General features: G+C 31.7%; 1 protein-coding gene across 1 annotated transcript in view; it reads right to left on the minus strand.

Annotated features, from left to right (window-relative positions):
• The window catches only part of LOC148280308 (synaptogenesis protein syg-1-like), a 243,498-nt gene that overhangs the window by 86,933 nt on the left and 141,578 nt on the right, over positions 1 to 14,987 (minus strand). Inside the window, exon 9 of the mRNA XM_088228614.1 lies at positions 1,866 to 2,025. Coding sequence (XP_088084740.1) covers positions 1,866 to 2,025 — 160 coding nt within the window. The remainder of the gene's footprint in view (positions 1 to 1,865; positions 2,026 to 14,987) is intronic.

Genomic DNA, 14,987 nt, shown 5'->3' on the forward strand with positions numbered 1-14,987 from the left:
TTTAAACAAATATTTAATTTAAAAAAAAAATGATTTCACAATCTTTATGATTTTCACGACGGTAATTGTCAATTTTTAATAAATGTTATTAGAAAATAAAAACATGACTCATTTTGGTATTTCCTTTAATTTCACTCAACGAGATTAAATTTTACTTCTAAGAAAAGGTTATTTATAAAGGCGTATCAAGGCATCCGAACTTGCTGTGAGTACAAGCTGCCCTGGGGAGGGCGTATCGTTTTGCAAAACCAAAAAAATATAATCAAGTTTGAATAAAAGTTAATAACTGTCGAGCTTTGAAGTTTTTCTCGGAATTAACCGTGGTATTCAAATCTGATTTTAAAAAATTGAATATTAAATTGCTTCACAATTTTTTTTACGTCAGTATGGTTATTTAGTAGAATATTCTCCACATAAATAAAGGTTTCACCTCTTTTGCTGTACAAAAATCAAGAGATTGAATTAATTTTGATATTCATAGGCATAATCAAATGATACGCAGTGTGTAAAGTGGCAATTTAAATAATATTTTGAGAGTTTTGCAATTTTTTTATACAAGTACGGAATTCAACCCAAAATTTAGTTTGCCGAAATTGACAAATATTCTCTGTATCCGGGTGGATTAAGAATACAGTTTTGTTTGTGAAATAGACCCAGAATCCTCGACGAGTGCCAACTCGGTGGCTACTACAATGCTTGAGGTCCCGAGTTTGATTTCTGGGATAGTCGGCATTTAGTATTGATAAAAAAAGTGATCCTACGCATATATCATGTTCCTGGATTGGGACCTGAAGCGTAGGGCTAATCACGTTATCTTCATGTTACATATGTATCATTCAGTGGGTACTATCATCGGATCCTAATGACGTGCTTTCCTCCTGCCACTAGTCACAACCCAATGTGACCACGATTTGGTAATTAAAAGGGAAACATCACATCACATTCTTCGAATACGGATAAAAAACACGTGAAATAGATTTGGCAAAAATAATCGTATTTTCAAAATCAATATGGATATTGTGGAGAAATGTTTTTGTACATATTTTTTTAATAAATTGTTAAAAAATATGTCTCTACAAAAAAGCAAAACGTTTGGCCTTGATAATGTGACGTTGCGATTCATCGTGGTGTTCTATTTAAATTGAAATGGTCACAAACAAAGTTCAAAGTTTGTCCAAATCGTGACGAACTAGAGGCGTGGCCAATGCGATGCACCACCACACACGTCTATCCTGGCAAACATTCCTAGTTTCTTCTACATTCATACATCTTGTTATACATGCCCTTCGGTTCTGTCTGCTTTTGACATGACCAGACTTAAGATTTTGGTTTATCTGATCATGCCACGTCTTCCTTGGTCGTCCTCGTCTCACGTTACCGTTTCAATTTCGCCATGTATGCTTATTTTACCATTATTTTGTTGTCCATTCGTTCTTCATCACCAAACCATCTCAGATACCCTTTCTCAATCTTATCAATTATACTTGACTCAGATTTCCTTTCTCGCCTGATTTCATCATTAATATTTAACCACTATTATTATCAGTCTGATTATTTAAAATTAGGTGATTAGCGAATTCAGATAAGTTATTATTAATTAAACACATTATGTGTACTTGTTCTAGTAATGTAATTTCTAACCGTTTTACTGAAATAGAAACCGGGGCAAGAGTTGCACTTTGGGTTATAAATTCCTGGTTGAACAAAAAAGAAGATGTTAAAATTTCTAGGTTTCAATTTAGGTAGCCTGAAATCGTCTTCACTTCCCGTAGAGAATTGTTAATACCTAGATCTACATATTTAATTAAAAAAAGGTTTCTATCGCTGTTAAAATGTTTGAAATAAAATTGAGTTTATTAACTTACATTTGATTCGGAGCATAAACTGATTGCTGACTGTTTCTCCCTCAGAGTTGGTGGCCGAACAGGAATATTTTCCTGCACTATGCCTCGCTACCCGCTGCAGTACCAAGCTTTGGTTACTCCGGACAACTCGCGCTGATACATTGTGGCTTAAGAGAACCCCCTGAAACAAACAAAAAAAAATAAAATATATCAATATTTTGAGTTTATACAAATGTTTGTTGACAAGGATTGAACTTTACCCCAAGGTAGTTCAATGGATTTACAATACGATTTAAAATTTCTACTGATGGTATCTATAGTTCTTGCATAGGCTTTGTGTACAAATATTTATATGTCAACTACGCAAAATTAATTTATTAGTATATTAAAATTAGGGTTAGTTACACCAAAAAAGGCTTTTTATAAGTTAATGAATCGTTTCTGTCAGAATAGACAAAATATGAGTAGGTTACATGAAAAACTATAAACTGAAGCAAATTATTATAAAAAACTTAATAATTTTATTTATATCGAAAACTAGCGGCCCTTAAAAAATCCTTGGAATCAAATGTATTTATTCATACATTCACAAATAATTTATTACTGTACATTTATTGGGACACAAATTCCAACTCATATCACCTATATCAATATCATAATTATATCCTCTCTGCACCTAATGGTGCATAGGGAATTGCATTGGTACACCAACCATAGCATATCTTGATTATTTTTGTTACATAAAGGTAAGATAATCAGTCTTACCGATACCAGTTTGAGAACTATGCAATGTTCTAATCTAAAAATAAATATTTAGCGTCAATCATGTCGGAAATTAAAGGCAATACCTCTTGCATGGTAAGCAAATAAAATTATCACGAGGTGGAGAAAATATCAGACACAAACAAAGTAATAATAAAAAGAAAAAGATTTAAATTTGATTGAATTAATGTATGTTAAAACACCAACATATTATACAAATAGAGATTAAAACATTAAAACAAAAGTAAAATAAAAACAAACTTGTATCGAACTTTAAAGAGAAATAAAGGTTTTCGCAATGTTTGAATTTATTATATTAAACCATTACGTGCATCGCTAGAGGTCAATTAAAACGAAGCGCAAAATCTCAATTAATTTGATTGTCTAAATAAAGTTATTGGTTCAAATATACTTAAGCAAATCATAAATTGCAAGAATATCTTCAGTTTTTTAAGATGCACGCAAAAAAAACTCTTTCACCGATGTATTATTGAACAATATTAGTGTTTTGTAAATAGTTTTCACTAGACATGAAAGTAATATCCAATTCATACCTGCCAAAGAAAAAAACCTGCTACCTTTCTTTGACATCGCACGCGTGACCTAACCTTTATTCTTGCGTTATCTGAACTTGAGGTGAAAGGACTGAAATTAAATAATAATCCCGAAACCTGAATCCTCTTCAAATACAAAAAGTTTCGGCAAAAATATTATCGAATGTTTGAATATAGGATGAAATAAATAAAACAAAATATGAAATTCATTCGAACATTAAAAAAAAACATTTTGTGGGTCACGGGTTTGATTCCCGACGATGCACAGTGGGCCCGAATTCACAAAACACGATTAAAAATTACTTTTTGATAATTCACTATCTGTTGAATCAGATTCAATACTAGTCTCCATTTCATCATCGACATGTTTTAATCATGTACTGTAACCTCTATTTTGTGTTTCGTTCCCACAACGTCTTTGTATTTATATAATTTGGAAGTATAAGAAACTCTGGCGCTTCCGAAGATAACTCTTTCTTCTTTTCTTTGGTTAATCTTAGAGTGAAGACACATAGAAATCTGATGATATAACAATTATATTTTATAATATATCCTAGTTGGTATTCATTTTTGAGGATTTCCCCGCAAAACGTCTACGAAACGTTTCACGTCTTTATTTCTCGCCTCGTTTTTTCTTCTTCCGAAAGTTCTCCGTTTGGTAACAAATAAAATCTATGACTTTGGGACTATGAGAAAATATGCCTGTGAAAATGCTGTAAAAGGCTGTTTCTTAGGCATGTTTTCTTAATATGTTTGCCTCAACTTGATGTCCACTTAATATTTGTGTCTCATCTGAATAGCATAAGCCGACTTGGATACTGACGTTACATATTTTAGCTGTTTCAGATTGCTCGCTGAGATATAAAAAAACAGATAGATGCCACCCTGCTGTATTCTGATTTGTGCCTGTTGTTTGAGGCAAAATATACTTAAGCTCCATTCGGGATTCCAATTATTTCTCCTCTTTTTCTTTAAACGTGCTGAAATTATAATGACTCGCAATTTATTTTTTAAATAATCATAATATGAATCATGATGTATTAAGATTTATGATATTGAAAAAAGCGTCACAGTAGACAATTAGTGCGTATCTCCAATATTTTTGGTAAATACTTGCGCTGCTCTCGAGAAGATATTTTTTGAAGATTTCATAATATCATATAGCTCTTCTTGAGACAAACTTACATAGCTGCGGTTTGAAAAGCTGTGAGATAAAAATGAATAAACTGGATAAAAAAATATAAACTAAGATAAGATAAAAATTATTTAAGGAAATCAGAACAACTTGTTTACGTAAAAAATATCAATAAAAGCTGGATGAACTAAAATATAATTTTTGCAGGATTTTAGTAAAACATATTAATGAACATTTCTGCAAAGTAAAATATCTAGGGCAGGGGGCGGAAGCGTACTATAGGTCAACGCGAAATATTTTTTTTTGTAAAAAGATGGTGACAAAATATGCCTACATGTAACTTGAATATTTCTTTATAAAAATGTGTTCTTATTTATTAAAAATATATCAAATATAATCGGCATAAAATAAAACACGAGGATTCGTCACAGTACTCCAATAAATGATGCACGCTTCAATACGACTGAAGCAACGGGTCAACGGGTGATTTCATAGTGTTCCCTCTTCACTCAATGACCGTCATTTTTGGTTTTAGAAACGCACTTTGGCGATTGCGTAAGCTTGTTTCCGATAGCAGACATATAAATTTTGTTTTGTCACAGCGCAACATTGGATTAAATAGGAAAGGAATTGAGATAGACTGACGTTTTGTAGATTTCGTTCCGAAAACAGCGGCAAAACATCAAACTGATGGTATCTTCTTTACCACATAAATTTAGTTCGAGTTTATTATTAATTATATTTTATTTTTATGCGATGCGTTTATACCAAAATTGATTTGGCGGTTAACGTATATGTTAGTTAAATTTTGAGCAAACACTGACCTCAGGTGACAAAATAATAAATTAAATAGTTTTTGGAACTTCATACAGGTGCGAAAGAGACAGGATTAAAGTTGGCGTGAGAAAAGGAGGCAGGTTTAGAAATTTATTCACGCTGTGACACATTTTTAAACGACCCAACCATACAATAATACACAATATGATATACCTAACCATACTATAATGCAAATACTTTTAGTTTTTAATTACGTTCATTGACATAGCTTATAGACGGATGGTTTAAATACGTAGATGTTCTTATTCAGAAATGACGCTATGATATATTTACATGTAGACATGACAATTTAAAGCGAGAAATGTGTTTATCATTTTAATTAGTACGCACATATTAATTAATATCATAAACAAGTTTCAAAGCGTAGTAAAACTTTTGAGGTTTGTCATATTATGCGAGGGACCGTGATAGTAAATTCAAGTTGGAGTATATGTATAAACTACAAACACAAAGACGACATACGAAGACAACTAAGCACTTAGTAGTTTAAGTTCGGCTTTCCCAATATTGTAAAACGGCTTTATCAGCAACTCCGATATTACGAATATAAGGGTATCAATAAACCGCAAAATCTTAGGTCAAAATATCCGAGGTCCGCCCTATTGGATTTGATTAAGAGAGAGGGGTATCTCAGGAGCAAAAGTAATTTCCCGCGCATGTTTCGCTGCTAACACAGCTTCGGCAATCGGAGAAGGAAAAAATCTTCCGACGAGCATTATGTGGGCACATTCTTTTGCCGTGACAATTTTACGAGGAAAGCGGGGCAAAGAGTGTACTGTGTAAAGAGGAAATGAAGAAACGGAAATGGACTCTTTTGTACAGTATACAAATTGTACAAAGGCAAAAAACGCCGGCGGGTTTTCAATGCCGCACTAAGTTTGCTGTGTGTTAGTTTTATGTGAACAAGACGCGTGTGTCGTGTATACAGACACGCCGAACTGTATTTAATACGTACATCACAGTATACATACACTTTCTACACATACCCGGGAACACGCGTGTGGCCGTGTAAAGGTGCGGGCTAATCCCAGATTCTCGCACGGCATGGAGATTTGTATGTTGGGGTTTTAATTTTTGATGAGGAATTTTTCGCGCGAGAAGATTTTTCTACTTCATTCGCGAGATTTGTGAAATATGACTTTCAGTATTTTCAAATTAGGTTAGTCTTCTGGTTGGAATGCGAATGGTTGATTTGTGAAATGGAGAATTCTCAACAATAAAAAATAATTGAATAATATATAAAAAGAGCTTGAGAAACTGTAAATTTAATAATTTAAAAATATTTTTTTAATGATGCACGCTGACATAAGACATAAACAGAGTCAATTTTAAGCCACGAAAAGTCTCTAAAAACATTAGCCGTTCCCAATGTAATAAACTGTCCGATTAACTTAAAAACGAAAAGTCAAGTGAATCTCTAAACCTACCACATAAAAAAAAGTGTTTTCGTTTGAGAATATTTTTAAATCTGTTCATATAAAGATGCATTAAATATGTGTTATTACAAAATTAGATTGTGATAAATTATTATTTTGTAATGTCACAAAATGGTTTTTTCTGACGTACCCCCTCAAATGAGTTGTTTTATTTCGGTGAGAATAAATAAAATATAAAAAGGTTTGTAAAATAAGCATAAGCCAGATAAAAATTCATGATTTACAGTTTTGTACAACAATACCGAATTAATAAAAAAAAATACGTTTAAATGATATAACTTTTTTGATCACATTTAAATTCTAGGACTCACTTGAACTTATGTTTTTATTCAGCATGTCGCTCTCACATGAGTATTTCTTAACGATTTGCAATAAAATATGGCTTGTTGCTTTTGACCTCTTGAAACTTCCGCTTTCCCAAATGAGAAGTAGATTGAATTTGAAGGTACTGGATATTAGACAATTAAAAAAAAAGAGTCATTTACATATTTCTGGTCATGCGGTTACAAGAGACAGCAGAATGCTCGTACGAAGTTTTCCTTTAATTTGAATTATTTAATACCAAAAACACGTACGACTTTTGCTTAGAGAAATTTATCTTTTGCCCCAAGAGTGTTTATTGTCCTGGATACACCTATTAAGTGCTCCAAAATGAAAGTCGTTTTCAAGAGAGATGTTTGGATTTCCTCTACAAGAGAATGAACCATTGCAGGAGACTGCTGCGAGATATTGCTTATATTTATATACTTTTAAGCGTTTTGCCAAGATGTTATTAAATTACATGTTTAATGATTGAGTTTTTTATTCTTCTTGTTATTTTTTTATTTTTGCAATTGCTTTATCATGTGCATGCTTTCACCATCCATTATGTTGTATCCCATCTCAACACATCGTCGCTTCAGTTCGTTATTGTCCAACAGACAAAAACACAAATCTGTAGAAGTATAGTTCTATTTTTTTACGAAACAAGCATAAATAATGACCAAAACTTTATGCAACATTCGTAGAAAAAACCCCTTTAACAATTTAAAAAATAAATATTTTTCCTTTGAATTTTATAAATAAAGGCTTTCTCAGAACTTTTGTACTCTTAATTCAATTTGGTTAAAAATGGTATGTTGGACAAAAACTAACTAAAACGACATGGCTCTTGGCGTCATACAGTTAGGAAAACGTTACTAATTTTTCCGTATTTACCGTAGGAATGGATGAATGGAAAATTTAAAGATATTTTAATAATCGTAAAAATTCAACTCGTACAAATATTTTATCTAAGGTAGTTGTTATTCATTATATACAAACTAACAAAAATATAAGTACAACATAATAAAAAATATGTAAAATCTCTTTTTTCACCCCACTATTCAACCCAAATTTATAAAAAAGCAGACATCAATATGATATTTTTAAGTTTTATACTTTTTTACCTCTCCAATGAAGCAAAATGCTCGTGTATACAGATAAAATTTGTTTTATAATTTTCATTACAGATTTTTTAAATACGTGTAATTTAAAAAAATTATAAATTTTAATACAAGAATCGAAGAATATAGAATATGAGTGAGGATGGAGTGGGTTTCATGTGATCCACGCTTTTATAGTTGTTAGTTGGAAGATTCAAAGAAATATGGATGTTGTTTAGTGAACAGAATATACTTTTCTTACATTTTTTTTATTTTTTGCGACAAAAAAATGTGTTCTAATATTAGCACGTAGTTTATAAATTTAAAAAATCTATCGTATTCTTCCAGTAGACTTTCTTTCAATTGAAATCAAAATATATACCCACACAGGCCATGCCTTTGAAGGATTTTTTAGTGTTAATGTAATAGATTTTTTCGTATTTGTAACTTATGTATACCTATTGTAAAATACAAATAAAAAATTATAACAAATAAAAAATTACATAAGCGGAATAATGATTGGTACTCAATGTGTAAAGTGGCCACTTAATCCAGCCAATGACAGGTTTTAAGTCATGTAAAAGGCTAAACATCAATATTCCCATCTTTGAAATATTCTACATCTCTGTTGTTGAAAAATATGTTAACCTTAAAAAAGGTTCCGTCTTTAAATAAGTACAATCATTTTGCATTCTTAATTATTAGAAATGATCAAACAACCGGGCCTAAGGATTTAAGAAATACTACTGTGAATTTTAGTATTGTAAGGGTAATGTGGTGAGTACTACGAGTATAAAAACTAGTAGAAATAAAATTTCGGAAAGTGGTTAAGTACTAAAAACTAGATACTGGTCGATTATTTAAAGCTGATGCGTTTACAAAACTTACACCAACGCATTGTGTAGTATCTGTGAATAAGCGTATGTTATAACATCGCACGGCCTACGCATTATGAAAATAATATCTATCTCTCTCGCGTTAAGACGCGCTTATGAGAGTGAGATATACTACTATTGCTAATGACATGGTAGTAAAATACACACAGGATGCTTCTGCGTTCATCTGAATTTTGCTACAATTTTCAATAGTAAAAAATAATAATATACGTATATTCAATGAATGTGGATTAAAAACACTGGGTATAAATATATTTTTTCATTTAGTCTAATCATAACGGCCGATTATCTAGTGCTGGCGCGATCACAAAACTTACACAAACACATTTTTAATGGACAAAATATTAATTTTAAAATCCTTAAAATAACATTTTGTCAAATGTGCTTTGTTAAAAAACAAATCAGGCAAAAAAATGACAAATATTTATTTAGTAACGCACCGCCAGATAACTAGCCTTTTTATTATTTACTTCGTCGAAAATGATGAACAAAAAATATAATCATAAATAAAAAATGTACTTGTGTAAAAACAAATTAATATAAAACATTTTCTTAACCTATTGTATTTTTTTTATTTAAACAACCCTCTAATTCAACATGGATATAAAAAAAACACACTTTGCTAAAATTTAATATAACATTTTTAAAATCAACATCTTGTAAATTTTAAATGCGTTTGTGTAAGTTTTGCGAAGGCGCCAGCTCCAGTTTATCGATTAAAACATATTGCTTTTGGGAATAAAGATATAAATAATTTTTCAAGCGAGAAAAATATTTCCCCCGTTTTGCTAAAATGTGAGAAACATCCGAATAAGGTCAACGTATGTCTCTTGAATTTATTTCGTCCTCTAGGATCAAAAGAGCAGAAACGTCTGGAATAACAATACATAACACATTTGTCTAATCAAACGTCAACCTTCCCGGAACACGTTACAGAGACAAATCCTACACAGCTTTTACATTAAATAAATTAAATTGTACTTTTCCCAAGGGACAGTATCTGAAGAGCTGGCGGTGTTCAAGATTGAGGAAGCTTATGAGAATAATTGGTTCTGACTAAGAGAACGTTTTGCAATGAGTGTAGTTCGGTTTCAATTCATGAGTATGTATTTGTTATTCCCGTGTCCGGATGGAACACATAATACAGAACCATGTTTGAAATAGAACCAGAATCCCAAATGTGTGTTTTCCTTTTCTACGAGTATATTCTCAGGTAAAAATTAATACAATGAATACATGAGTTTTTTTGATTTAAAAAAATGGTACAATTTATTACAGATGGCTTAGAAATTGTACAATAAATAAATAAGGTTCTTTGTACCACAAAGACGTTCAGGGCAACAAATGTTATTTTTGAGAGAAAACTGTCAAACCAACGGCAGTAAAAATAGCATTTTAATAGGTTGGCAATGAGGAATTTCAGTGGCACTAGAAATTAAATATAAAATATGTTTTCCCACGAGCGTTAAAATTAAGAGCATTAAATTGACCGGTGATTTTTGTGTTTTCGAAATGTGTGTTTTTTAAAATATACATTTTTTAATAAACGCTTCGAACGACGTCACAAGTTCATAAGAATCAACCAATGTTACAGTGTAATTATTCCGGCTTGCGGAAAGCCAATTCACTAATCAGTAGAACTTACCAAAGAGAACTTGTGTCGTCAAAAGTTGAGTAATTTTAAAATGAGAAAACGTAAAAAAATATATCGCTGATAATACGATGCACATTTGAAAAATAATTGTTTAAGCTTGATAAACTATAAAACGATAAAAAAAAAAACGCTGAACTTCTTCAATACCATTAGACATAGCTGCATTAATAAAAGCCACAAGAGAGTACGATTTGAAATAGTAAGTAGGCGAAGCTTTAGAATATTTACTTCTTATTTTACTGATTATAAATTGAACGTAGTTATGCAGAAAGCAGCTAGCCATAAAAAGTGAAACTGAGATAATAGCACATTTGTGAAAAGACTGTATAATCTAATCTACACAACAGTTAGAATGTTTTTGACCTTAACAAATGATAAGCAATGAATACATGAGTTTTTTTATATATTCCAAACAAGAATCTAATTATGCATTTGGCCAGTTTAAATGATTTTTAAAGTACCGTGAGATTTTTCTAGTGCCGTGCGCATTTTCTGCAAATTAAGAAAAGGCTTTTTTGTAATCGATACCATTTTCAGAAGGTGATTAATAAAGTTTTTTGTATCAAAGCGGTCTGGCTGTTTTCAGCAGAACATAGAATTGACCTTACTGCAATAGATAAAATCAATATCTCATTTTTTCAAAATTATGGACTGGCTGCTTTCTGCATAACTACGTTCAATTGTGGTATGTATTGCAATATATTATGAACTTATGCTTATATTATATATCTTATATGATTTTATTTTGTACCACTTAAAAAATAATCAACAATTATTTTATTATAATACTAATTAATATGAATGGACCAAGCCAAATAGGTAAAATGTGTGTACTGTTTATGAAATTTGTACTATTGGTCTATATAAATTGGTTATGTTTGTTATGATTATTTTAATTTTTTATTGTTTATTATGTTAATGATAATTAGGTTAATAGGATTAGTTAGGTTTTTTTTTATTGTTATTATTATGTTAACTTTGTTAAATAGCTAATCTTAGGCATGTTTCACATTTTGTAAAATGTTTTCCTCGGCACGGAATACCCCAGTGAGGGAACATTATTCTGTATAAAAAAAATTACAAACAATGTAAAAGTAAAAATAAATGAATAAAATAAAATATAAAAGTCCACTGATAATTATGATAATGGTCAACATATTATAACAGAGTTGGAAAATTCTAGGAATCGAAACTGCTTATGGCCTGTAATAAGCTGGTTTGAGTTCTCACATTTCATACTGTGTAAAATTCACTTTTCTATCCATGTTTGAACATCCATTTTTTTTTATTCTTACATCTGTTGATTTTTGTGAGGTTAAAAAGCTGAAGTCTTCATTGATGCAGACATAGGTGAATTACAACATAGAAAACTTAGGCTTGAGAAAATTCACATTTCTAACTGTTTTCTATCGTGTTCTAACTGGGAATCAAACTCGGAACCTTCCGTGCGCGAGTCAAGTGTCTTATCCATTACGCCACAGAGGCAGCCGCACAGAGGCCGGCGTTCAGAAAGTAAGTGTACTTTGACCATAACGGGCTGTGGTTTTTTGTTTATTGAAGGTTGGCAACACAAAGTGGTAGAGGAGAATCTCCTAACAGAGCGAGCATCGCTGGAACACGGTAATTACACCTACCGATTTTTTTTCACGAATCAAAACGGTTTATGGGAAGGCGTTATGAACAGTACGAGTGTGTGTTTAAGTGGTGGAGGGAGTTTGAGTGGGGGTCGAACAAATGTTCATGAGACGACGAACAGAGGAGTGGAAGACCTTTATAGACTTTTATAGGAAGCCTCGTAGTGTAGTGCTCAGCCCGTTTACCTACCATTCAAGAGGTCTCGGTTTGATTCCCAACATAGTTGACATGCAATATTTATTTAAGAAAGTATTTTTACACTCGTCTTACATAGTCTACATGTTTAACATAGTCCCTGGACTGGAACCTATAGCGTAAAACTGACCATCGTACCTTAATGAAACAAAAAAATATCAGGTTACTCTAACGTTGGTCTATCAATGCAGTGCCCAATGCACCATTATGACGATGACTAAATTTTCTGATCATGTTTGCGAGTCGTTCAGTATCTCTCGGTGCGAGCCAATGTGCGGACGTGTATAATCTCTGGTGCGTACGTTAAAAGCACATAAAAATACTTAAAATACCTAAAAGAGGCTCAGACGCTAAATTTATTAAATAAACTACATTGTTCATTTAATGTAAAATTAAAGCTGACTAATTTAAAATGTCGATTTGTTACTAGACTAAATAATATTATGTCATACCTGAAAAATGTTATTTCAAACCTTAACCACAATAACAGTTGCAAAGGGTTTATTATAATATAAGATACAAGGTCAAATTATTACAAGGTCAAACTCATTTACATAAAGTGCGACTGTTATTGTATTGATAACTTAACGTATACGTAGATATATCAGGCTACAATAATGTAAGGTAACAAAAAGGTCGAGAGATAAGCGCGCCCTTAAAAACAGTAAAATCTAATTTGAAGTTCATAAACCAATTATTAACCGAAGTAACAAGATTAATTTTTCTAATCAAAAGTAAAATAAACCTTTGAGATACTTGTATTTTTTCGATATTTTAGAGTTGATAATTTTAATACGAAGGATTAATCATATTAATCATGGTGAAAATAAGGTATGAATTTAAATTTAAAATACGCACGCCAAATTTCATGTCGAAATCTGCGTTTGTTCAATTACTATTGAACAATTATCAACATACGTGTTTTGTGAACAATAAAAAAATAATTTAGCGATTTTTACAATGTCCGATTTTGTTCAGCATAGAAGTTGCTTTAAATTTTGTTTGCGGGACGAAATTTCTGCTGCAGAAACGTTGAAATTGTTGCAGAAGGCCTTCAGTGACCAGGTTATGTCACAAAAAATGTTTACGAGTGGTTTAAACAATTCAAAGAAGGCAGAGAAAGCGTTGAAGACAAAAGTCGCCCTTGGCGACTATTAACATGAACTGATAAACAACTCGTCAAGGAAATCAAAGATTTGGTGCTCAAAAATTGCCGATTGACAATTAGAAATCTCGCTGATACTGTTAACATTTTATTTGGATCAGTTTAGACCATTTTAAAGCATGTTTTGTGCCTGAAAATGTTTTGTGAGATATGGATCTATGCATACGACCAGGAAACAACCGACCAATCAAGCGAACACCGCGCTAAAGGTGAGTCAAGACCGAAAAAATCGCCCCAAAGTTCTTCAAAAATCAAAATCATGTCAATGGTTTTTTTCGATTATCATGGAGTGGTGCATTATGAATTCCTTCCGCCGGGCTAAACTGTTAACAGCGCATATTGTTTCATCATTATGAGATGTTTACGTGAAGCCATTCGCGAAAAGGGATCAGAATTATAGGCCGACAATTCTTGGTTTTTGTACCGTGATAATGCAGCATCTTACACTGCATTGGTGCTTCGAGACCATCTCGCCAAAAATTCAACTCATCGTTCCGCAACCATCTTATTCACCTGATTAAGCACGGTGTGACTTTTGGCTTTTCCCTGAGCTTAAACGACCGCTCCGGGGACACCGTTTTGACACGGTTGAAGAGATAAAAACCAAATCGCTGCGCGCTTTAAAGGCCATTCCGAAAATCTACTTTAACTATTGTTTCGGGGATTGGAAAAAACGTCGGCATAAGTGTATTGTATCGAGAGGGAAGTACTTTGAAAGTGATGAAATAGATTTAGAATAATAAATAAAGATTTTTAAACTTATAAACCATTTCACCTTACTTTTGATAGAGTTTTAATAGTTAACAATGTTACTTCTTGATAGAGTTTTATTAATTTATTCACTGACTAACGAGCGTTTTCGTCCTAGTTTTCTTAATTTCAATCTTTGAGACTGATAAATTGTTGGAAATAAAATATTTTGAAAATATCTATATAGGAAGGAACTAGTATAAAGTTACGAAAATTAATAAATGTACTTGACTTCTGTTAAAAAATGGGAAAAATGGCAGTATGTACATAATATTATATTATACAATTGTAGGCGAGACTGATAATTAGTATTTAAAACAGCTTTTTTAAATAGATTAAACGAGTTGCCAGAAAAATCTGAAGCTAGAAACCCCTCCATCGGTTAAAAAAATCTAAAATTAGAACAAAAATATTATATAACTGGTAAATGATAGATCGTAGGCCTTAAAATGCCCGGACTTTTATATTTTTTTCTTAAAAATGTTATCCATTTCTGTTGAAATGCCTCTGTTTTAAGAGGTCAGTTTACCACATGTACAACAATAATAAAACGGATACACTAAATAAGAGTACGCATTGTTTTTTATTTATGTTATTTTATTGTGACTATTATTACTATAATCAATTGATAAACATTAAAAAAAAACTTATTACTACTACGGGACTTTATTAATAATCCAGTAAAATTAAATTCGATTGTATAAATTGCAGTATCTTAAAT

Source organism: Micrasema longulum, unplaced genomic scaffold (genome assembly GCF_059751315.1).
Source record: "Micrasema longulum isolate JH-2025_06_02 unplaced genomic scaffold, ASM5975131v1 h1tg000597l, whole genome shotgun sequence".
NCBI lineage: Eukaryota > Metazoa > Arthropoda > Insecta > Trichoptera > Brachycentridae > Micrasema > Micrasema longulum.